The sequence below is a fragment of the Amblyomma americanum genome, chromosome 2 (genome assembly GCF_052857255.1).
Source record: "Amblyomma americanum isolate KBUSLIRL-KWMA chromosome 2, ASM5285725v1, whole genome shotgun sequence".
NCBI classification, from domain to species: Eukaryota; Metazoa; Arthropoda; class Arachnida; order Ixodida; family Ixodidae; genus Amblyomma; species Amblyomma americanum.
The window spans coordinates 98,290,190-98,314,609 of NC_135498.1; the positions used below are offsets into that span (position 1 = coordinate 98,290,190).

At 47.5% G+C, this 24,420-nt stretch overlaps 1 protein-coding gene across 1 annotated transcript; it reads left to right on the forward strand.

Moving 5' to 3' along the window:
- The first annotated feature begins 937 nt into the window (after positions 1–937).
- On the forward strand, positions 938–22,967 carry LOC144118853 (uncharacterized). The gene is made up of 5 exons (XM_077651643.1): positions 938–1,044; positions 14,343–14,413; positions 16,768–16,826; positions 21,388–21,439; positions 22,791–22,967. The coding sequence occupies exons 2-5, from the start codon at positions 14,350–14,352 to the stop codon at positions 22,925–22,927; spliced, it is 312 nt and encodes a 103-aa protein (XP_077507769.1). The 5' UTR covers positions 938–1,044; positions 14,343–14,349; the 3' UTR covers positions 22,928–22,967.
- Positions 22,968–24,420: the final 1,453 nt, after the last annotated feature.

Genomic DNA, 24,420 nt, shown 5'->3' on the forward strand with positions numbered 1-24,420 from the left:
GGACGCCGTAATGAAGGACTCCGGAAATTTCGGCCACCTGGGGTTCTTTGACGTACACTGACATCGCACAGTACACGAGCCTCTAGAATTTCGCCTCCATCGAAATTCAACCGCCGCGGCCGGGATCGAACCCGCGTCTTTTTTGGGCCAGCAGTCGAGCGCCATAACCACTCAGCCACCGCGGCGGCTTGTGTATCAAAAGAGATATATGCCGTTCCTTCAAAGGCAACAACAACGTCGGATTTGTTCAAAAGCTTACTGCCTCTTAGATTACGGGTTTTTAAGCGATTTGTTTATCTTGACGAGTGCTTACCTTAGTTTCATGGTTTCAACCATAAGAATAGGTTTATTTCAGCAGTTCAAGCACTCTTCGAAGTATTAGTGCAAAAACCAAAATTAATATAAACGGTTCATTTCAAGTGTCGTTATGCTGTGGTATGTCGTGAGAAATGATTCTCATTAATTTATAGAGAAATGCGGAAAAAGCAGAACCTAAATTAAGGGCGGAAAACGTAGGCGCCGAAGCATTACTTAATCGAGAATATTCTGTGTCTAAGAGACATCATCTTGAGATTAAGTTCTATAAAAAATGCGCTTACAAAATTTCTGAGGAAATTGGGCAATTGGAGATGAGGTAGGAAGGAGACTTCGCCCAGTATGCGTGAACAGCATAGGTAAAACCAAATCACATCCCACACGCAAAAGCAAACGCGAAGTTCATCAAAGACGAGTCTGATGGGTCTCGTGATGGCCTTGCACATCGTGAGGAAAGAAATGTTTGCGCGCAGCTGCGAATCTTGTGCCTGACATCACGTCAGCTTTGGCGCGTTCGCTTTCGACGGCGGCACCTGCTACAAAGGGCGGTTAGCTTAGAGGCGATGAGTGTGTTTTGTTAGTTTCTCGCATGTGTTTTGTTGTTACCTCGGACTACCAATAGAACGTTTGGACTCTCTTAGTTGCAGGCTATATAAGCACCACTGGCACGGAAGGTACGCCATCGTCAACCCGGCGTACAGATTCAAAGACGCGGTCATATTCGCAGCGGTAAGCAGCGCCGTTGTTTTCTCTATGACGCAAACCCCTGTTAGAGAAAACACTGTCCGCAACAACGGGCGTGATTCCTATTGAGTCGCTAATGCTCTATTATTCTCGGATCCATATAGACTTGGTTGGCACCATATGTGGTTCAGTTAAAATCTCCGCTCTATCTCTTTTATCCCGAACGACATTTGTTTCAAGATTCTTCATACGAACACAAGTATTTTAACCCTTCTGTTCACCTTACTGGCGCAAATTCACTGGAACGCGTTGATTTTAGTGGAACTGCACCTTCGTCATGTCTTCCCTGCTAGGTTACGTGAAACGCTGATTACAGATTTGCGTAAGTTTTCCAGATAAAACAGGTCAACACATGATCGCATCCCCTGCGCATTACTTATGATCGAATCCTCGGATCGAATCGTCGGAATGCTCGTTAAATTTTAAACTTACCTTCAGCAAGGCCATTTCACGATGAATAATTTTTGCAGAGTTGTTTCTCACACGTAGGCTTTGTGTATTCATAAAAGTTCATCCGGCTTCACGTCTCTACAGCATTCTCTACTAATAACGGAATGACAAATTTTTATACAGAATATATAGCTACACTTAGTTCGTTCAATCAAGCAGAATTTGTGAAATTTGTTACCTGTCCGAACATTACGTGCTCCTGTGGAGCACTCAAGTGCAATTCCGGACTCTTAATCTCCTTTTACTTACGCCATTTTTGGTGCACTGCACAACATAGAGAATCAAATTTCAGCGAATTGTGAACTGATTCAACTGATGTTTGGAGCAACCGAAACCGGCGTTGGGGGAATACGGCGATTAAGTTTGAGAAAAATGTCCTCCGTGCGTTTCGAGAGTGCTATGTTTATTTTGGCTCGGAACAACTGCAACATCGCTGCAGGAACGATACCGACATTACGCCTAACACAGTTGCCGAACCCAGAAGAAGGGTTGACTGCGTAGAACTTGGTGCATAGGTGGCGCCCAAGAGAAGCCGGTTGTGACATCAGTGTGCACCTGTATATAGTTTTCTCGTAGACTTTCTTAATCAGTCGGCGCCCACTGGTGCTTCACCCGAAGCTTCGAAGAACTACTGAAACATGCACTGTCTTTTGGCGCGGGAAATAAAGCACCTTATTTGCTTTAGTTGCACCCTGTGCGCTTGCGCAGTAGCAGCCGCCATAGTTATGACAAGGCCTAGGCCAGTTAGAGAGGCAATGGATGCAGACGAGGCGGAGCGCCGTGCTTTCAACCCTGCACGGATGCGGAGGGGCAGTGCCACAGTCTCCTCGCGAAGGGCGTTGGACGAACGTCCTCGGGACGCGACCGAAAACCTGCTCAAAGACAAGGCTCCAAAGTGCGTGCCAACGCAATTCTTAAACCATAATGCAGACGTCGTAACCCTTTCAAAAAAAAATTTCATCTGCGCGCACTACTGCGTGGCTGCAGCCTTTAAAAGCAAATGCGAAAATTTCAAAAGCACTACGTTGACAAGCTAGTGCTTGCCACATGCATGAGCGCAAGTAGAATTGCATTTTTTTTAAGATTGCACGACAGAGGTCTTAACTAAGAGCACATGACAGGCCTTATATTTCTAGTCCATTTGGAGGTATATTTACACCAGTCTCAACCACCACATCGCCAAGCGACAAACCTTAGCTGACATCTTAATGGCAATTGCAGGTGTTGGAAGCGTGAGCAAGGTTAAGAAGTACAACGAGTCGCAAATACAGAAAGACGATACATACTGCCCAATCGTCTTTGCCAAATTACAGTTAGACGGGTGTGGAAAACCACTATAGTCCGTGTCTCGTTTTATATAACAAGTGTCCACCCTACGGCATGCCATTTGTAAAGCCTGGATGAGTCCTTTGGCGGCAGAAATGCAGAAGCTAACTGTAAAAAAAGAGATGAAAAAGGCCAGGGCCTTTATTATTTTATTTATTTACTTCAGACACCTCAAGGGCCTTCGGGTGAGGGCCTTACGTAGGCCCCTGTCTTATCACGAACAAAAAGAGTGAGTAGCCCATGTGGGCTAGTCAAGCAGCACTATACCAAATTTGTTTTGGAAAGCACTATTCCACCAAGGCATCATTACCCACAAATTTCAATAAATACGCTGAACTCAACGAATGGCTCAAATCCGCCCTCACTAACCTTGCCCAACTCCGTAGAAACAACGGATGCGCTTCAATGTTCTGAGTATGCAGCATGAAACCGAAAATCTTGTAGTGTCACTCGCCAGGGAATGTTTGCGGAAACTTCATAGAAAAATTTAATAGTGGGCTGTGCGCGCTCTACATTATTAAGAATGGAGCATTTTACGCAAATAACTAGAACAAATTTATTTCTATAACTGCGAAGCTTGATTTATAGATACTTAATTGTGAGGTTTCCATCGAGATGCATTGTTAGCAACTGTGGTTATGAACAAATTTTTTTTAGCTGGTAGTCGAATCTATTCTCTTCATTTTAAATGTTTTCGTAACTAACAAAGACGTATTATCGTGAAAATAGAATTTTCCTCAACACATTTTTAAAACACAGCCAAAGGGAACATAGTGGCCACCATGAACCAAATGCTTGAATGTATTTAACACATATCTTTTCAACCCAGCCTATCACTTAACATCCTTTTGTTTAAAGGTTTTCAAAGCCCAATTGCACCAGAGCCCCCCTTCGCCGATTTCGCCGCTGTTTGTCTGCTCGCGCAGCGACCTTGATGAGCTGAGTCGCTGTCATCTAGGTGACGTGACCTTGTGACGTCTTGACATACTGCTCTCCGTGGCAGGTGTGGTTCGATTAATGATTGGTCGCGAGAGGTTGCTGGGGAAGAGCAACCTTGGTGTCGCGCATTCGTAACGCGTCCCCGACTTCCCGAAGGGGAACGCTATCGCGTGCAGGTTCAAACAAGAGAACAAACACATCAAACAAATGAAAACGAAGCCGTATTTATAATTTAAAAGAAAATAGCAGATAAAAAACCAAAACATCAATATAAACACACACCCAACACGCCTACAACCCTACTGATTGAAGGAAAGAGTTCACCAGATATTGAGCTTCCCAGGTGAAGCGGGGATGCCTTGCAGACACGACAGCCGCTGGTTGATGAGCTGCGGCGCGTCGCTGGCATTGCGTCGAAGGAAGCGGCGGAAGGGAACCAGGTGGTAGTAGGAGCGGAGAGGACAACAGGAAGACGCCGGTGGTCTCCCGTCAGTAGCCCGAAGAACTTAGCAGCAGCAGGAGAAGCGTTGCTAGGACCCGTCGATGGCGTATCGAAACGCAGTAAGCTTAATACAGGCTATCTAAGGGAGCCTTTCGGCAACACGGACCCTCAGTCCATCGGCCGCCACCTCCAAACCTGGAAGGGAAGCAGGAGGCTTGCGTCGGTGGTCCAAGGAAGGTCCCCGGCAGTACGGCTCCAACCTCCAGGCTTGAATGACCCGACCTCCGCTGCGCTGTCTCCCTTCACACTTCTGTTTTCCGACACGTCGTCTCTCTGCTCCTCGTGCTCGCCACGCTCTTCGCCGTCGTCGCCTCGCAAACACCATGCGCACGTGCACACGCGCAACGTTGGGCTGGCACGCGCAGCGCTGTCGGCGCATCACTGTCGGCGCCCCGCACTCAAAAATCCCCCGAGATTTGGTTGTGCACCGCACACTTGGCCTTTACAAGTCTTACCGATGGCAGCACCAGCCATCGCAAGGCAGTGTTTTGTCGCTTAACCGGTGCGCCGCTTCGCCATGACTTCTATACAGACTTCCAGGGATCTATGAATGTAAAATAGAAAATCGACAATTTCGCATATATCGGCATTAAACCATTACTGCTACGCGTCATACCCTTAAGGCGGAGGTAAATTTACCTTCCAGTTTTTGTTAGCCAGCACGAAAGCCCCCACTGAAGCCTACTGGACGATGAAAAACCTAGCCATGACCTGAAATCGAGGGTATGAAAAATCTAAGTTGCGCGACTAATTCGCATTTGGTCTAAAGACGTGAAATCATTCATCATTTTTTTCCCACTAAAGCGTTTTTAAAAGTTCAACCTAATTTCAGGTTACTAGCTGAAAGATATCTGCCATCCGAAAACTAAGAGGGGATCTTGTCGTTAAAATTAGGTTCAATGTCAGTGCACCTGAAAGATTGTTTGGGATGATTGCCGGCCATCTAGGCTATGACATATTGCCCTGAGTAAAGCAATCAGCGTGAAGAAAACGTCAAATTTCCGTCAGAAATAAACGACAGCAAAATTCGTCCAAAAATTTCTGAAATAATTTTAAACCTAGTAACTCCTGAAGTTCTATGAAGGGAAAGGGCAGGACATTGAAACTTTCGCCACTTCCTGCGCTTCAAAGTAGTCAAAAGGTTGTATCTTACTGCATTCAAAAAAGTAAGATATTTGTAGGGGTACTGTGTGCCAGCCTCGTTGAACAGATGGTGCTGCGGCTGATTAAGTAGTTTCACCACCAGAACGCCACCCGTAGGCAACGAAAAGCAGTTCCTTAACGTCATGGATTGAGAGTAACGTAACAAAAATTATTGTAAAAAATTACGACACGTCTAATAATCGGAGGGCTGAGATATTAACAACATTTCCAGCTAATTTCTTCGAAAATATAGTTTCTCGGGGCACGTTAATCGCCTCTATGTGCACTCTTTCTTTATAAGCTCAAAAAGTGGCCATTATCGACTGTCAACCGGGGGAGGGTATTTTGTTTAGTGCCGAGGACTGAATATTGTTTACTGTATTGCAGCCGCTGCGATGCCACAGCGCGCCAGTTTTAAATGCTTAGCCTCAGGCGCACAGGATTTTGGCAGAAATCGGCACCCTTCCCTCTTTTGAAGCGATCGCTTCACTACGCAATGTGAAGCCGATTTCACCCTGCCTGGAACAGCCCCCTGCTGCGCATGCGCCTAAATATACGGAGGAGGGCTGCGTAAAAATCAGAGGGCACGCACAATAAATGAATATATAACCAGCGCTTAAGCCGGGAATCGAATCCGGCCTTTTGGCGTTCGAGACTAGAACGCTCCCACTCTGCCACGACGGCTCTTTTTTTTCCTTATTGCATGAAAATGCTGCCGAAAAAAATCTAAGCATGCTTACGCCACACAACACCAGGCCACCGCACCCCTGCACTACCCCACCTTCAAAAACATGGAAAGTCCGGGAGGCACACTCATGCATCCCAAAAGGAGAGCCAGCTAGGCGGCTCTTGCAGGGCAGCATATACTCCCGGCACCAAAGCACATTGTTCACGAAACAAAGATTTCGTCGGTGGTGGTGATTCGGCGTTGCGGTCCATCATGCGGCTCTTCAAGGGGCTAATTTGTCCCAGCAACCTAAATAGATCATATGGCACAACACAGTTTTTCTCCACAGGCAAAAAGCAGATACTGTAGAATGTGATCTCAATGTCGTTCATAATTGTTCGTTGTAATTACTGCCAGAAGAACATAGCATCAGTGCACAGAATAAAACAACGATTAATTGTCTCTGGTGTATTGCACAGGCGGCAATTCACCATCCATGGCCCAGTCATGTTCTTAGCATGAAGCCATGGCTTCACAGGCAGCAGCGATGTGTGCACTTTAAAGAAGAATGTTTTTGCACCAGAAGCAATGCAGGTTCGCCTAACACGTTTTAAAGCACTGGTGTGAAGGAATTCCAGAGAAGGTTGCCGACACAATGGTACAGCTGCCTCCTGGAGAGGCTATACAGGTAAAGTAAAGAAAAGCGCACAGTGAGGAAATTGAAGGCGTCAGCAACTTCCTTAAGGAATCCCCATAAAGGCACCCACACGAGTGTGTCCAGTCGGTGGGAAAAGGAAAGTCAAATGAGCACCCATACGCCTAATAAACACAGCTACTAAAAAAGGGTGGTTTGCGGTTTGAAACAGAAAAAAAGCGAAACAAGCTGATGCACGTATAAGTGAACAAGGCCGATTCCGCCAGACTCCAAAGAAAGAAATAGGTTATCGTGACGCAAGGGTTCCCATTGGGAACGCCATACGAAGGTAGCAAATATTATGTGAAGCACCTGCACTTCCTTCCTCGCACAGTGGAGAACCTGCACCAAATAGGCAAGTTTTGCGAATGAAAGAATGTTGCAGACTTGACCCCGAGCAAATACTGACAGGACCCTACCCATCCAAGCCTGGGTTTGTTGCCTCATCGACGGCTCGACGTCTGAGCATGAATAAAGGCGCGTCTAATGAATGCACAGGTTTCTTAGAAACGATTTCGAGATGTGTACAGGGGCATATGTGAGGAATTATGAGCATGTAAATTATACTTGTCGGAATTAAGCGAGTACGATGAGTTTGCAGTACAATTCCTCCCAGCTTGGCGTGCAGTCGCAGCGCTATCCTGTAGGCACCTACTGAAACCCCCTTCGTCATTGACGGCGCTGACCCGGCAGAAGGCGCCGCATCTTCTGAGTCTTTCTCTTTTAGGGCGGAGCTTAAGCGTCTCCGAAGTTATTCTGCGCGTTCAACGCACACATTAGGCAAGCGCAAAATGTTTTTTCACAATTCAGACTCTCCCTTCGCATACTGCTCATTCGTTTATTACGCGTACTGGTTGGTACTTTCACGCCAGCGATTTGCTTGCTTTGTGAGTTATTATAGCAACACTAGCTTAAAATAGCTATAGAGAAACAGCTACAGAAAGAGCTAGCGAGACAGAGACAGGTAGAGAGAGTTTACAGAAATTACTCTGTCTATATTTACTATATAAGTTTTCTAAGCATCTTTCGTGGCTGAGATTAATTACTGTTGCTTTCAAGGAAGCTGAAAACGGCACCAAACATGTTCTTCATTTTAATAGGGTTACAAGACAACCTATGCACACGCTTTATCTACCACAGTTTTAGTCTTGATGCTTGATGCAAGGCGAGGAAGAACCAGCTCCGACAGCGTTAAGGTTCGAACTGTTTATAATCGCGCTGCTCGCGCTGCGGTCTAACCCAACTTCGTCCTTCTTGTCCGGCGAAGCGTGCCATGGCCTGCGAGCCGAGCGCGGCGCTAGGGGTGCTACAGGGATCCCCCCCCCCCCCCGGTAGAGCGGAAGCCACAGGATGCGCCCAGGGGATGTGCTTGCTGGGGAAGGTGCGCACAATGGTGGCGCAGCCGAAGCGAGAGTGAGTAGAGAGCCTACGGACATAGGAGTGGTAATGTAGGCTGGTTTGAGTCGGTCAGCAGCCACGACGTCTTCACGGCCGTTGACGTCTAACGTGAAGGTCTTCTGCGCACGATGGAGCACGCGGAACGGTTCATCGTAGGCCGGCGTGAGGGGTGGACGGAGGTGGTCACGGCGGATGAAGGCATGAGTGAGAGAGGCCAGGTCCTGGCTGACGGACACTGACTGAGAGTGACGAGCTGCAGGATTGAAAGGAGTAATGTGGCGAAATGCGTTGCGTTGGTTTCGGATGTCGGTGGAAGCGGCATGCATTAACGGAGGGGAGAAAGGAGAGAAGAATTCCCCAGGGAGACGCAGGCAAACACCTTAGACTAGCTCAGAAGACGAGCTGTCGAAGTCAGCCTTCAGTGCCGAGCGAATGCCCAAGAGGACGAGGTGAAGGTGGTCGGACCAGCGTTCCAGTGGCTTGTAAGCAGTAAGGGCAGCCTTCAGTTGTCGATGCAGACGTTCCAACATTCCATTGGCGGAAGGGTGGTGGGCGGTCGTAGAGATGTGGCGGACGCCCAGAATATTGGCAAGAGTAGTGAACAGTGCTGATTGAAACTGGCGGCCGTGGTCGGTGGTGACGACAAACGGGCAGCCTAAGCGAGAGACCCAGCCGACCATGAAGGCCGAAGCAAGTCTCGGCTGTAGCGTCAGCAATGCGCAACGGCCTGGCCAGCGGGTGAAACGATCCACACGGGTAAGCAGATAAGATGCCTCACGTGATAACGGGAGCGGTCCAACAATGTCTATGTCAACGTGAGAAAACCGTGCGTCAGGCGGCCGAAAAGGAGAGGCAGGCGTGACGGTATGCCGGTGAACTTTGACTCGCTGGCAGTGAGGGCAGGCTTGCCAGGGCTGCTCATGCGGTGCAGAAAGCCAAAGGTACGTAGGGGCGCGAGAAGACACTGGATGTCTCGCACGTAATGAACTGGGAGGAAAACGGCAGTGGACATTCCGCGAAGGACAGGGACGTAGATGAGCTGCGATGACGATGCAGCTTTGGATCGTTGCGCTGTGCAACCGCTAGCTCCTCCATGTCCATTCGCGATTCGGACGCCATGGCACTAACACGGGAAAGCGCATCATCAGCAGCATTCTCCGGGCCATGGACGTGAGTGAGATCTACTGTAAACTCCGAGATCAAAAACAGTTGGCGCATCTCGCGTGCAGTGTAGGTGCTGTGGTTCCTTTGGAAGGCAAACGTCAAGGGCTTATGGTCCGTGATGACCTGAAAGTCCCGGCCTTGCAGAAAGTGGCGAAAATGCTTGATGGCGAGGTACACAGTGAGCAGTTCTCGACCGAAATAGCTGTATTTAGTCTTAGGTGGCTTCAGCTTTGCGGAGAAAAAACCGAGAGGCTGCCACCTAGAGACGTGATGCTCGAGAACAGCGCTGACGGCAATGCTCGAGACGTCGCTGACCTCGGTGACGAGGTGCAGTGGAGCGTCACGAACTCGATGTATCAGCAAAGTGGCTTCTGCGAGTGCCTTCTTTGCAGCAGAAAATCCAGCTTCGGCGTCTTCAGTCCACACAAGTGGCGCAGAAGAATCTTTTTTAGAAGCCAAAAGATCGCTCAGAGGCTTCAGGAAAGAGACGCACTTCGGGAGAAAGAGGCGATGAAAGTTCAGGAGGCCCAATAATTCTCTGACCATTTTAAGCGACGTGGGGCCGGCAAAATCTTGAATGGCTTTGGCTTTGCTGTCGAGCCCGAATACCTTGTGGAGGCACCAGGTGGCCTAGGAACTCTTTTGTAGCTACGCCAAAGAGGCATTTGTTCGAGTTGATGACGAGCCAATATTCATCCAGTCGGTGGAAGAGGGCGCGCAGATGAGCTTCACGCTCAGAACCTGATGAACTTGCGACAAAGAGATCATTGATGTAAGCGAACACGAAGCCGAGGCCTCGCGTAACCTCGTTGATAACTCGCTGAAAAGTTGATGGAGAAGCTGGTAAATGAACGCTTATCATGGTGGCTTGAGGACAGCAAGGCACTGCCATCCTGTATGACAGGATTCCGCCGAGGTCTTAGTGCTCAAGATAGCGTCTTAGACTTGATCAGTCACATTGAACACCAGAGAGCTTTCGGCCTTTCCACCTTAGCCATTTTTCTTGATGTTGCGAAAGCTTGCGACAGCGTGCTTCAGAGCTCAATTCTGAACAGTTTGCAAGCATGGGCATACAGGGCCATATGTTAAGATTCATTTACAAGTTTATAAGTGGTCGCGCGGTTCGTGTACGGTTAGGTAGTACGTTAAGCACCGAAAGGGTTCTATCACGAGGTGTGCCTCAACGAAGTGTTCTTTCCCCCACGCTCTTTAACGCCGCAATGGCTGGCCTACCCGATTCGTTGAAGAAAAGTTGCAGGCAAGTGCGTATGTCACTTTATGCTGAGGACATCTGTATTTGGATTACTGTCTACCAACACAAGCGATTAGCCCTGATAGCTCGACAGGCTATACTTTCGGCACAAGCTTACCTTCAATGTGTGGGGTTGTCTCTGTCATTGGACAAATCCGGCTTTATTCTTTTTCCAGGTGTAGGAAGACGTCAAGCGCGGGTGAAGATAGACCTCGGTCACTCTTGCATCTGTCAATTCAACCACGCGCGTTTCCTGGGCGTCATTATTGACTCCCGTCTACAGTGGCGAAAAGCTGTAGACGCGATTGTTTCATCTATATCTTCTCGTCTCAATGTGACCCGTATAATTGCACGTGAGCAATGGGGAAACCATCCTTCTTCAATGATCAAACTTCATGAAGCGCTGGTGGTCAGCCGGATAATGTATCAATTACCTTTAATTTCCCCCTCGGCATCACAACTTGAGCGTCTCGAAGTTGTCCACAGAAAGGGCCTAAGAAGAGCCATTGAAGTTCCCCAGGCGGCTGCGAATAAGGCAGTACTTCATGAGTCCCTATCGAAACCTCTTTTCCTTATTGCTTCTCAGAGACTATTAATGCATCTTGACCGCTTAGGAGAGACGGTAGCTGGGCGATCTCTTCTCCAGCGGCTCTGCAAGAGATATGAGTCGAAGGCTTACTTGGCACTCAATACTCTTAGTTCTTTAGGCATTAAAGCCCGAAGGCAAAGGAAACGGTTGAAACACCCCTGGTCTTTTCAGACCCTCGACTGTAAGGTCACAATTTCCCATGTGAACGCAAAGCGCAGCTCTCCTTTGGAAGCAACGCGTTCGCTTGTACTGGAATACTTGGAAACAGAGTATGCCTGCCATCTTCAAATTTTCACGGATGGTTCTGTGGACAAGGTCAAACAAGCTAGCGCAGCGGCTTTTTACATTCCTTCTTTGGACTGTAAGTGGTCCGTACGCTGTACTGCTGTTGTATCCTCCACAACGGCTGAAAGTGTTGCTATTGAGGCGGCTTTACGGAAGTTAGGGTCTTGTCCGGCTCAACCTGTTGTCATCCTAACTGATTCAAAATCTGCCCTTGAGAGGTTAGAGCGCGGATTCCTCACTGACGCCTTGTCTCTAAGCTCTCTGCGCTTGGTGCAGAATCTGCACAGCAGAGGCTTTACTCTACATTTCCAGTGGGTGCCATCTCACAAAGGCGTCAACGGTAATGAGGTGGCAGACAGTCTCGCCCATAAAGCTCTCTCAAGGATTCCATCAAAAAAAAGTACCTCAAGATGGGAAAAGTCTCTGCAAGAAAACAGTGCTCGATCACTTCAGTACCCTGTGGAGTGCGTCCCACAAGCCATGTGTGACCAAGGGACTGAGAAGATCTCAGGCGAATCTTCTACATCGAATTCGCACGGCCTCTGCTCGCACTCCTGCATGGATGCATAAGACCGGCATAGCATCGTCTCCGCTCTGCTCTTTATGTGGTGTGTGCGGGGATATCGAAGATTATATTATGTACTGCCCAAAGTACAACGCGGGAAGGCATGTGATGTTCGCTTCCTTCAAGAAGACAGGAACCCGTCACGGCACAGTGCAGGACATTGTCTATCCGAGTGGAAACCAGACATGCAGAAGGGAGGCTGCACGCCTTCTTTTAACATTTCTGCAGAACACGGATCTTGTTTTTAAATGGTGACAGCAGGAACGAACTATGGCCTACTGTGATTGAATGTGTGCGTAGATGGTGTCTTCCGGAGTGGACTACTTTATACTGTAAGTGAATGTGTGTATGGAATGTGGCACTACAATGGCCTACGTTCTACTGTGACTGAATATGTGCATAGATGGTGACTTCTGGAGTGGACTGTGATGTGAACTGTGTGGATTGATTGTTTGCATAGATGGTGACTGCGGGAGAGAATGTGTACTATTATAAGAGACTGTGCGCTTAGCGGAGTAGATGCGGCATTGTTAATATCGAAGGGACGCTGCGGTGGAGCAATTGCCGGCCGACAAAGCAAGGCTAACCCCACCTGTAGCATTCAACACCTCAACCTCATCAACCTCAACCTCGCTGAAAAGTATGTGCGGCGATGCGGAAGCCAAAAGGCATCCGCATATACTCAAAGAGGCTGAACGGTGTGATAATGGCCGTCTTCAAAATATTAGCGGGCTAAATGGAATTTGATGACAAGTCTTCACTAAGTCAATTTTAGAGAAGATCGTGCACCCAGCCACATTTGATGTGAAGTCCTGTATGTGAGGGAGTGGAGAGCGGTCTGGTAAAGTGTGAGCATTAAGGGCGCTGAAGGAACAACTCACGCAGAAGGTGTCGTGCTGAGCAGCGGAGTCTCCAAGAAGCTGTCGCATGCGACGGAGGAGCAGCGAAGGGCAGCTGTCACCAGGCTCTGTAGCACTGAGGAGCTGCTGGAGTTTGCAGCGCTCGGACGCTGACTTGCGGTCGATGATAGCAGCCGTCAACGTGTCGAAGGGTCAAGCCGAGTCCGGCGAGCTGATGAGATCAACTAAGTGCTCAGCTGCGTGAGGAGGCAGGGACGACACGAGGTGGAGGAACTTGGTCTCCTGGCTGGTAATACATCGCAGCTGGAAATGCGCCTCAACCTGCAGGAGCCAGGCGTGGGGGCGATTGGGCCGAAATGGCGGCAGGCTGACTGGCTGGAACGTGACCACCGAAGCACTGAGATGCTGAGCGTTCTGGGACCGGTTACCGCCGGTTTGAAGGGCGGAAGAGCCAGGGAAATGAATCCATGAAGGAGGATGGGGTTGCGTGTTCGAAGTCGGGTCGCCAAGTCTGTCGGAACTAAGGCGAGGAATAACCATCTCCGACAGCGTTGAGGTTCGAACTGTTTTTAATTGCGCTGCTCGCGCTGCGGCCTAGCCTTACCTTCTAATTCCTGTCCGGCGCCGCGTGCCATGGCCTGCGAGCCGAGCGCGGCACGAAGGCAGCTACAATGCCTTTGCCATGCATCTCCTTTGCCTCGTCTGCAACAGATTAGTGAGCAAGTGTGGATGATGTAGCAACACAGATCCAAAAGGAGGAAGATATTTCGTTCCAGTTGTGTCAATGAGAAGTAAAAATCTTTTGATAATGAGCGTATTTAACAACGGAATCAACATACTAATTTGCGTGCCACAAGCTGAATCAATATAAGGTCATTGAGAACCGAAATTAATTATAAGGCGTTGATATTTCTGTCAGATAATTCTATATCCAATGACTAAAAATTTTTGGAGAGCATTTCATACATACATTGATGCACCGTAAGTTATGCAGATCACCTCGTGCTGCCTAAGTAATTAACAGCATGGAAACCATGGCCATATCTAGTATAGGGTGACGCTCCAAGGACGGCGCAGCACGCATGTTTCACGTGAAATCGTATTTGATGGTGATTACTATGTTCGTGCTGAATTTCTGCGACAAAGAAAAGTAAGAAAAAATGTGCCAATCACAGCGGTAAGTGGTCTAGCCTTGTCTCTGACAATCCACGATGTGGGATGTGATGTTTTAAAAGGGCTCGATCTTGAAATTTGTCAGTTATTTTGGTGTACTAGGCGGGGGCGTAAAGAGCACATTATTTTGAAATTTATATGATCGCACGCTTGTTCCTAAGGCTTAAACAAGGAATAAAGACGCGTGTCTGAAACATTACAGGAAGTGATGCGGCTTTATCAGAGCTCTTATTGCAGCATCAGCCGCGAGACTCTACAGAACACCACCTTTTCCAGGTGCGCCATGGACCTCATAGCCCCAAGAACGTGTTGCCTTCTGGTGCTACTGCTTATGGCGCATACTTTCGGTGAGTAGATATGTATATTTCAGACTCAAAGAACGGTACTCTGTCTAGCCGACAAGAGTGGATGAAGGGATGAAATATATTCCTGAAAAGGCGCAGCGGCTACTATATAACATGAACAGGTGGGCACGTTGGTGAGATATGATCTGCAGTGCAGCAGCCCAATGGCTCGAGGCCAAAAGAAGAATCTCGTCCTTTCTCTTCCTTTGGCCTCTAGCCGTTGCGCTGTTGCACTACAAATTAAATAAAGCAGCTACCAGAAATGGCTCATATATGCTCATAGGAGCACACGGGTATTAGCCAAAGCCCTTGACTGCTTATCGTCTCCCCGCCTTCGACAACGTCTCTTTACTAGCTAGGGAGCACGCATGATTTCTCACGTGATTTGGCAGCTTTAGCAGCCTCCGCTACCAGCCTGTTTTCTACCTCCTGAGCTGCCCTTGCCTTTTTTTGTGTGATACACGCCGCAGCATTCATGCTCTTCTGGGCACCGTGCTCACCACTTCATCCTGCTTTCACTGACTGACGCTCATAGCGCCTGCCTGCTCTTCTTTATCGGCCTTAGTGACGCGTTCGGCTTCCTTGGCCCCATTCTCAGCTTCGTGTGCGGATGCATAAAGCTGCCGTTCGCGACATAGACGGCCCTTTCTACCTTTTAAATCATCCTGCTCCTATACACGGCAACAGCTGCCGTGTTACTGGCACCCATAATTTGACAGCGCTGCACTAGTTAATAAAACATGGCCAGAGCAACGATTTTCAGCGCGCAGAGCTAAAGGCACTGGGCTGGTGACCGAGCGGTCCAAGGCACCGGGAAGTAAAGCTCCTGTGGTTCTGCCGGAGCTGTTTCGAACATGTTCCTATGGTTTAGTTTGATAACTGTTTTTCTCCTGCTGTGTACCACTGGAACGCCAAATTTGGCCGTGTTTTGACGAAATTGTCAGTTGTGCTTGGCTTGAAGTTAAGATTCATGGTCGGCCTGAGGTTTGGCGCGCTTTCCTTAGGATGATGGCGTAAATTTGCCGAAAGCTGGAACTGAAGTATTTTGTGCTGAAAATTTGTCATGATATTTTTGCGCCGGGTTTAATTTGTCGGAACTATTGCTCCTATATACCTTAAATATGTTGATGCGGTTTTAAAGCCGCTTTCAAGCATTATGTTCACGCCGCCTTAATGTTTCCTGAATTTTTCCCGCAGCACTTCCTCCGCCCATTTTCTTCCCGAGTGTGACCGAAACGTCGTAAAGCATAAATATTCTCTGCAGCGCTACTAATGATAATAATTCTGGAAAAACAATCACGGTGATGTTGAGCGGCACCAGATGCAAGAAGAAACCTATCGTGCTCCACAAAGAAACGGCTGAGATGATTGGTAACTTCATTTGAATGAAAAGCAACCTGCCAACACTAGGAGGTTAAAATATGTGGACAATATCATGGGTGCCGAAAATATTCAGAAACCAAAAAGGAAGAAAATTGCCAACTCGAAAGGAATGGAATGCATGCACTCGTAACTGCTTTTTTATACATATACAGCGCCGGTTCTTCTTTCCTGACGTGTATTTTAGTGCCTCGCTTTGGAAAAAGGAAGCTCGCTGTTTTTCTTTTAGAGTGTAAAGACTAGGGCTTTATACATTGCCTCTCATGAGGATAATTATACTATTTAATAACACTTGTATAATTGGGCAAGTAAGGTGTTCTTTAGCATGGCACTCCGAACGACGAAGACGACTGTGACAGTCGAACTATTCACCTTGTGGACACGGAATAACTGCACATATCTGGCTACCGATTTCATTGCTAGATTTACTAGCGGCAAAGCTCTTTAGATGTAGCTGTGCGTTCACTATGTTTGCCGAACCTGACTGCGATGGCACCTGCCGACTGGCGTAGCGCTTAATGGTCAGTATTTCATATACACGTAAAGATAGGGCAATGCCTAAAAGAGGACAAGGGGTTTTTTCAGATCTCATTTGCAGTTTGATGCAAATTATCACTAGTGTCCTGAAATTTCCTCCGATTGTACGGCACGAAAGCCTGCTGATATTTTGTATTATTTGGAGATAAATAAATGCCATTAAATTTAGGGTGAAAGCAAAAAATATTCCAGATCTTAGTTTACTCATTGGATTCACGAGGTTTTGAATAGAGCAGGGCGAATTCTCTGCACCGCATTCCACCCAAGTGCCTTGCTGAGTCAGGCTGAAATAATTCTACTAATTTCTGCGGCGTTCTTTCCAACCTCGAGCAAAAAAATCGGCCGGCATTTCTTCCTGGTCAACAATTACCCTATGGATCAAATATGGTGACAAAAGTTGAACCGAATTCTTTTTTGACGGAAATTTTTGTTATCCGCAGGATCAAGTGCTCGAGCAGACACGGAAGTTGCTGATAGAGCAGTCAAGTCAAGCAGCCAGGCATGTGAAAAAGTTTTTTTTTGTTTTTTTTGGAAACCCACGACTATTCCCTTTTTCATCCTCAGATGAGTCTCAAGCGAGTCTAACTTGACAGTATGTCCAAATATTGAGTTTCCGTGACAGCCATGAGGGCGCACTTTTGGTCTTAATCAATAGTTAAACGCTGGTTAGCGAATATACACGACAAATTACACTCGACATTGAAAAAAAATGAGATCAGATTTGTCCACTTAATCAAGTGCTAGGTAGGCGAGCTTGCACTGCTTACCCGTGCTATAATTTTCTATGCATTGTTATACTTCGCTATGAATGAGTAAAGCACATGCTGTACAGTTTCCGCATCACATCAGTAGCAGTGAAGAGAGGTTTCCAGGGAGAAGGGAAACAATCCAAGTGCAAGAAAGTGCGTTTGAAAGCGAGCGCCCATTAAGGCGTGGATGTAAGCACGAGCTGCTTCACGATCCGGCGAGCGGCGCGACGGCGCAGAAGCACGGAGCGCCCGATGTCGTGCGGCACGGAGTACCAAATGTTTGGGTAGCACCGTACGTACACGTCTGCTCTCCGTCAAGACTGAGGGGCGGCTGATGTGAGGAAAGAGAGGCCCAAGTTGAGGAAGCATGAGCGACACGTTGGCTCCGTCCGCAGTGCAAGTGAGAATCCCACGAATTGGCTGCAGGTTTGCGACCGTGCCACCTTTAGTAGAAGGAAGGCACGCCAGGCGCGTCTAACTGATTTAATCACTCATGCCAACACGGCGTCCACTCAGCCACTCATTCACTTGGTGTGACTAACGCACTACACACTAACAAAACGACAACTGGAAGAACGGAGAACACATGACAAGCGCGCACTAACAACTGAGGTTTATTCTGGTACGAGGGCACATAAATACATTCCTTCACATGCAGAAACAGTTAATTCACTGCCACAGCAAATGTACAACAAACAAGCCCACATTGCTGCCTTGCTCACTCCCAAACGCTCCCCACCCCCTTCTCCCTTCTCGCTCTTTCCTAGGCGTCAGGCGCCAATCTTCGATAGACTCTGGACCCTGAGGTGACAACTTCTTGTGGATATAGGCGTTGCACAGGCCTAACTAGCTCCGATCCTGGCGGTAGGCGAATTCGGCATGTGCGCACTATCCCATCCTTACTCTTGACGCACTTATCGGTAACACTGGTCAGCCAAAAAAGTTTTCGCGCATTGTATTGAACAATAACATCAGCAGTCTTGAAGTTGTGGGCGTTGTGCACCTTGTGAGCATGCAACCTGCGAAGAGCAAGAAGGTACTCATGGTAACACCGTTTCCAGAGGTGAGCCATGACCCCCTGCCTGTGAACCCATAGATTTAGAAAATCTGTTTCGGCTCATGGCTGCTTTCTGGCGTAGAGAGATGACGACATCCCAGCAAGAAATGTGATGTAGTTAACACCGCTGGCTCGCTGGGACAGGAGTAAATTAATGTGATTAGCCCTGAATTAAAAACAGCTTCAGTTTGAGATATTAATGTGGACAGCAGCTGCTTATCAAAATATCATTTTCCAAACGAATTCCGCAAGCACATCTTAACGATTCTGATCAATCGGACCCAAAAACATCCCTACCACGGAGCTCTCAGCAATGAACTTCCATGTTATACTATAACTAGCAGAGTAGTCTTTCACCTGTTACTGTCTAATCGAAGTATGAAGCGTTTGCAGGGGCTCTAGATATCCTTCTCAACTTCTCCGCGTTATCGGAATAGACGACCAGCGAAGTTCCCCGTCTAGCACAAAATCTCCTGAATGTCATAAGGAACGACTCGACGGTAATGTCGAGGACAAGCTCTAGATGGAAAACCCTCACGGCGGCACAAGTCAAAAGCACTACGTACTTTCCTCATGCCGAAGTCTTTCGCGAGAATTGGTCCAGCAGACTCAACACCCCTCACTTCAAAATGTCAAGTGTTGAGCGGGCTTTCACATGGAAGATGTGCTCTCGGAGCAGTAGCCGCTTTCCGCCGAAATCGTGCACACATCGCGCACTTTGCTAGGACACTTTTAACACACTGACTGGCAAGCGTCACCCAGAACATTACTCGCAGCTAGGTTAGTGCGTCGCTGACCCCGCCATGGAGAACTATGTGATGGGTGTGCAACACCACAAGGCGTATTGACGGGTGGTGACCAGGGAGCAACACAGGCGCCTTTTCGCTGAACCTCACTGCAGCATTCTTAAGCCGGGTCCTGATCCTGAGCGTACCGTCGCCATAGATGCAAGGGTGAAGGTCTCGTATTCTCGAAGATGCGTGAACACGTTTTCTCTTCGTCAGCTCGAACAGCTCGGCAGGAAAAACGTCCTTCTGAACTATCTTGAAACAGACGACCTCACCCTCACGCAGTTCTTGTACAGCAAGGGGACCAGTACACCGAGTGGCCGTTGAATGGCAGTAATGGATGTAGCGCGCTATCCACACTGTTACTCGAATAGTTCTGCTCCAAGTGCTGAACCGATTAGGTAGAAAAATTGGGTCCCTGGTCACGCTCATCAGAGTCATCACGTCGCGCTTCAGCTCAGACATGACTTCGATGTAATCAGGGCAGCCTAAGGTACCACTCTCTGGCCAAGTGTCGTGAGAGCATGAGAGCCATTCAGGGCCTTTCTACCAGAAGTCGTTAGCTAGCAGATCTTTGGCGTAAATGCCTGGGGTTAAAAGGTCAGCTGGGTTTTGATGACCAGGACAGTAGCTCCAACGAGATGTCACCCTTAAACTGCATTTCGGTGACTCGATTGCATGCGGACTGTTTGCACTTGGTGGTCATATCTCCTATCCAACAAAGCTCGACTTAAGAGTCTGTTCCTAAATACCCTTCGAGGTTAACGTACCTTCTCTTCAGCGTCTCCCGTAATAACTACGATACGAGCTGCCACTACTGCAGCATAGTTACTAGTTCTAAACGAGGTAGGGTAGGCGGTTTGATCAGTGCGACTCTACACTTCGAAAGCCGAAGTTGAATGCGCACAGCTCCGTACGCTCTAGAACTTGCGTCGGAAGACATGCAAATGGTAGATGGGAGTGTGACCCGAAATTGGCATGAGAATGGTGTTCCTCTTCGTGAGGATTCACTGGCGGAGCTCCGGCCGGGTAGCCTTCCTGGAGGGTTCGATTAGGTTATTCCTGCTTACCTGCATGAGGGGTCGATGGCCGAGCTCACGAGAACCTTCCCGGGTTTGACCACCACAAATATAGAAGTAAGCCTCACCAGCTGCGTCTAACTGATTTAATCACTCTTATCAACATGGCATCCACAGAGCCACTCTCACGCTCCTCACCCCCTTCATCTTTTTTTTTCCTAGGCGTCAGGCGCCAATCTTCAATACCGCCTTGGAATTTTGTGAGCCGAATGACACGAGCGTTGCCACCTGCTTACCACTCGCGATTCAAGTTGTTCACAACGCGGCTTTAGACAGACCCCTAGAGAAATCCATGACTGCTGCCTGTAGTGCTAGTGCACTAACAATCTCCACCCGTCGCAGTGGCATAGTGCCTATGGCACTGGCTCGCAAAGATGCGAGATCTAATCCCAGTCACTGCAGCCACCTTTCGATGAAAGCGAAATGGAAAAAGTATAGACGATCAGCGTGGCTGGTGAGGATGATTTGCGTTTGCATTAGCGTACGCCCTAGACAGAATAGCAGCTGCCGCTGACAAGCTCGCAGCGTGCGAACGGGTGGTATGATCCTGTCCGTCGTCACCCATTGGCACACCGTATCTCCGTTTGCTCTCCCGATCGAATCCAGCAATCGCATTGTCACATGCCGTACCCCTTATCTCTTCCCTCTCGCCGACCGTCGCCTCTCACCTTTGATCTCTCTTCCTGTAACACTCTCTTTTTTCCCCTGGCGAGAGGAGCATTTCCTTCTCTCCACTTTGTCAATCATTACCCAAATTTATCATCTTCTTCTCTTCCTAACTTTTTTTATCTCCCATTTGCCACCTGCCAACAAAAGGCTTCAGACGGAGACACAGACAGGCAGATGTTTCACACATGGTGACTCTAATGTTAGCCCATTAAAAAGCCCGTGATATGTGCGATATCAATGCACGTTCAAGATCTCAAGGTGGTCTAAATTAAATCGCAGCCCTCCGCTCTGGAGTCTCACATTAGATTAGAATCATAAGCACTTCACTCCCCTCCTACCATTACATTCCAGAGAAGCCTATCATGCGAGCCTAAGGCGCTGTTGTGGAAAACATCGTCACTTCGGTAGGACGTACATGGGCCAGCAATAGTTGATTGTTTCATAATTTGTGGAAATGCTGATAGAGCTTCCGCGCCCCCTGCCCTTTTATCATTTTCTGTACAGAGACATCGGCAACACTCTCTCGAAATTTTATGTCGCCATTCGCCAGCTTCGCCATCTAGCGAATTGAATATTATGCAGTTTGGCCCTTTCGAAGCCGTAAATAACAAACAATATTGCGCTTCATATCGCAGCATTGAAAACTTCAAAAAGATGTGCTGCTGTTTCATTTCAAAAAATTTAATATATAGACGCCAACCTGTATTGTTCTTACTAGGCTCAGGAAGACAGAGCAGCGGAGCTTTCTACGTTGGCAACTGTGGAAGAAGGTAACGTTGGGCATATTGACCCGTGTTCCTATACTCTTTCCTCCCAGCAAAGTAGCTGGTTATGGCACCGCGACACGTTCGTCACGAAACGAGCTTCCTGGCCATTTATGATACTTAAGGGCTTCTTGTCATACACTACTTTCCACAATGCGACCCCCTTGACTGCGCTCCAAAAGCTTCGTTTTCTGCAGAAAAAAAGGCTCTGGCAGGAAATAATAACGTGACAGCATTAACGCTCCCGTATTACATTCATTGCTTGCCCAATCATTTCTCTAATGCTTTGTTGTACACCAGCCTGTATGAAGACACAGAAAGAAGTAAATTTAACTCTAGCGTCCTCGAAGAACTGCTTGACCTTGCGAGGCCTATGTTCTCGGGGAGGAGTTTCTTTTGCTAGGAAATTTTTCAGGCTTTCAGTTCTCTACTGTGTGTCTTCATTCGACTGCATAGGCGGTAGTTGTCAAAGATGATGCATTTAAATCCGGACCGACTGAAGGAGCGGCCTCTGGTCATGACAGCAGTGGGCCAAAGTATGCCTCCACAAACAAGCGCGTAATGCATGTCGCATAAATAACGAAATACGAGCGCTGAAAGTTTTGCCAAAAAGAAGGTTGGGAGGGTGGGGCGGTAGGCATATATGGCGAATATGTGGGAGCATTTCCTTATTTCTCGACTAGAGCCCCCCCCCCCCCCCCCAAACACATTTCGGCCGAAAGCCCAGCTATAATCAACTACCCTCCTTTCACTTGCTTTTTATTCTTGAATTGGCGGCTGTGCATGCAATCTATAAGAGCATGTCATTAATGGATCGTTCTCCATGCGCTCGTTGCGCATGGAAAACGATATTATTAACAGCAGCTTCCGTTCCATGTGTACGCCTTCTTAAATATGTCACTCCTCGATCATCTGAGTCCGAAGTTTAGAGCTTGAATGGTTGCTAACAACTATGCGATGAAAATTTGTTTCACACGAATTCAAAAGCAAGGACACGTAAATGTATTTCGCTACTTCATGTTCGCTTTCTTCCCTCAAGAATAGCGCTCTCCCATACCACAAAAATAATTGAGGAAAGACCAAACGCTTCGAAAATTTACCTCGTCAGCAAAATAGGTGATGTAAATAATTTCACATGCAGTAACATTTCTCTCTCACGCCTGTACTTTCCTCTTTTTTTCTGGCATTTTATCCTCAATAAAAGCACGCAACAGGTAGTGTTCTCCGTTTCAGAGAAGTATACCCGTTTACCAACCATTATTTTGCAGTAACTTCTATCTGTTGTTCATTTCGGGAGTTTGCAGGTAAAGAATAAAAGAGGGAATTATGGTGTCAGTAGCACTCTGTACTCTTTCAGTGTCAAGTGCCGAAGAAGGAAGGCTCATTTCAAAAATTATTGGACTCGCAAGGCGTGGCAGGCGCAGACTGTTCCAAGGCGACCTCCCTTCAAGAAACGCTGCAAATGATTTTAGTTCGAGCCGTCGTTTCAAGTGAACTTGCAGACAATAAAACCATTCGTTACTTACTGAGCCAACATGTGACATGATATTAAGATACAAGCTTTCAAGCTCACTACAAAAACGATTACCAGATTCACTTCCTCGCACACTCTTGTACATACAAACTATGCATAGATATTGGTAATTATAACAAACAAAGCTTCCCCTCCAATTGGCACATACTACTGTGAGCGTTTCGTGTAAAGCGGCATTGCGCTAAATGTAGCACCCACATGTGTTTTCTCTTTCTGTCGTTCCGATGAGCTGCGTAAAAGATCCTGGAAAACACTATTAAATTTAGTACAAAGATGACTGACGCCAACCAAGTTAAATTTTGGCAAAATACGTCGTTTCCGGACCGGCTCGGTCCCTTCTTCATGGTGTGACTACGGGCGAGGCTCAGCTTGGCTTTTTAAGCCCTCGTTTTGAAGACTTCCAGGTCCGTGGCCGCAAACCATAAATGTAAGAAGAAGGAATTGTCCCAGGGAGCGATTAACATTCTTCTGTGTCGGTTGGATGTGCCGCGACTCGCGTAGAAGCCCCCTGAGCGGGTTAGCTTCCGACTGCAAACCGAAGACGAGATTCGATACGAACAAGATGCAAATGCTTCCATTTTGTTGGGCCGTTAGCCGAGTGCTAAATTGAGATACTTTTTAGCAAATTTCTCGTCCGTTGTATGCGATCAATATCAGCAAAGGTAGTCGCTGCATTAAATCAGACTGGCACGCATTTGTTTGCGGAAATTCATTCGTCTCTCGAGTTACGCTAACATTTGCACAAGATGTGCGAAAATTGTTGCCAGCCTAGTTGGAGATGCTACTTGCTGATTATTTTGTCTGCTTGCGTTCAGCGCATCAATCACTCGGAGCAAGTCTGCAAAAGTGACATGCAGTGTGCCAGTAACAAAAACGCTTTTCTCTGTTAATATATAACTCTGCGTTTGCTGTAAAACAGAGCTTATAGTTCCTATCGTGGTCCTGCAAAATTATTAAAACCTGCGCTATCGTGAAGCAACTCCTCGTGATGAATCGTTGCTTGCAGGGCCTTCAATTTGAGCGTATTTGCTAAGCAACGCTTAAACTTATGAAGGCACAAGAACTCTTGCAGGCTGTCATTAACTTTAGCGCTCATTTGAATATCGCTGTGTATTCTATTCGAAAGAGATGTGTAGGAACTGTTTCTTAATTTATTACTTTATACAAGGGCGCTTGTTATTTAAGTGGGCGTGTGTAGTTGACTGTATTGGTAGGTAGGAAGCCACTTTTGAAATAGCAGAGAAGCCGCAGGCAGTTCAGGTTATAGAGGGATGCAGGTGCAGGGAATGGACCTTACAAACGCATTTACCCAGAAATATTTGGATGGTGCATGAAACAAGAACCGCAAAAGTTATTGAGCTTCTCGGTTGCTCTTTTTGTGTGATTTTATTCCCAGAAAAATAGTTTGCGAATTAGAATAAAGAAACATTGCAAAGCTCAAAAAATTTTTCCC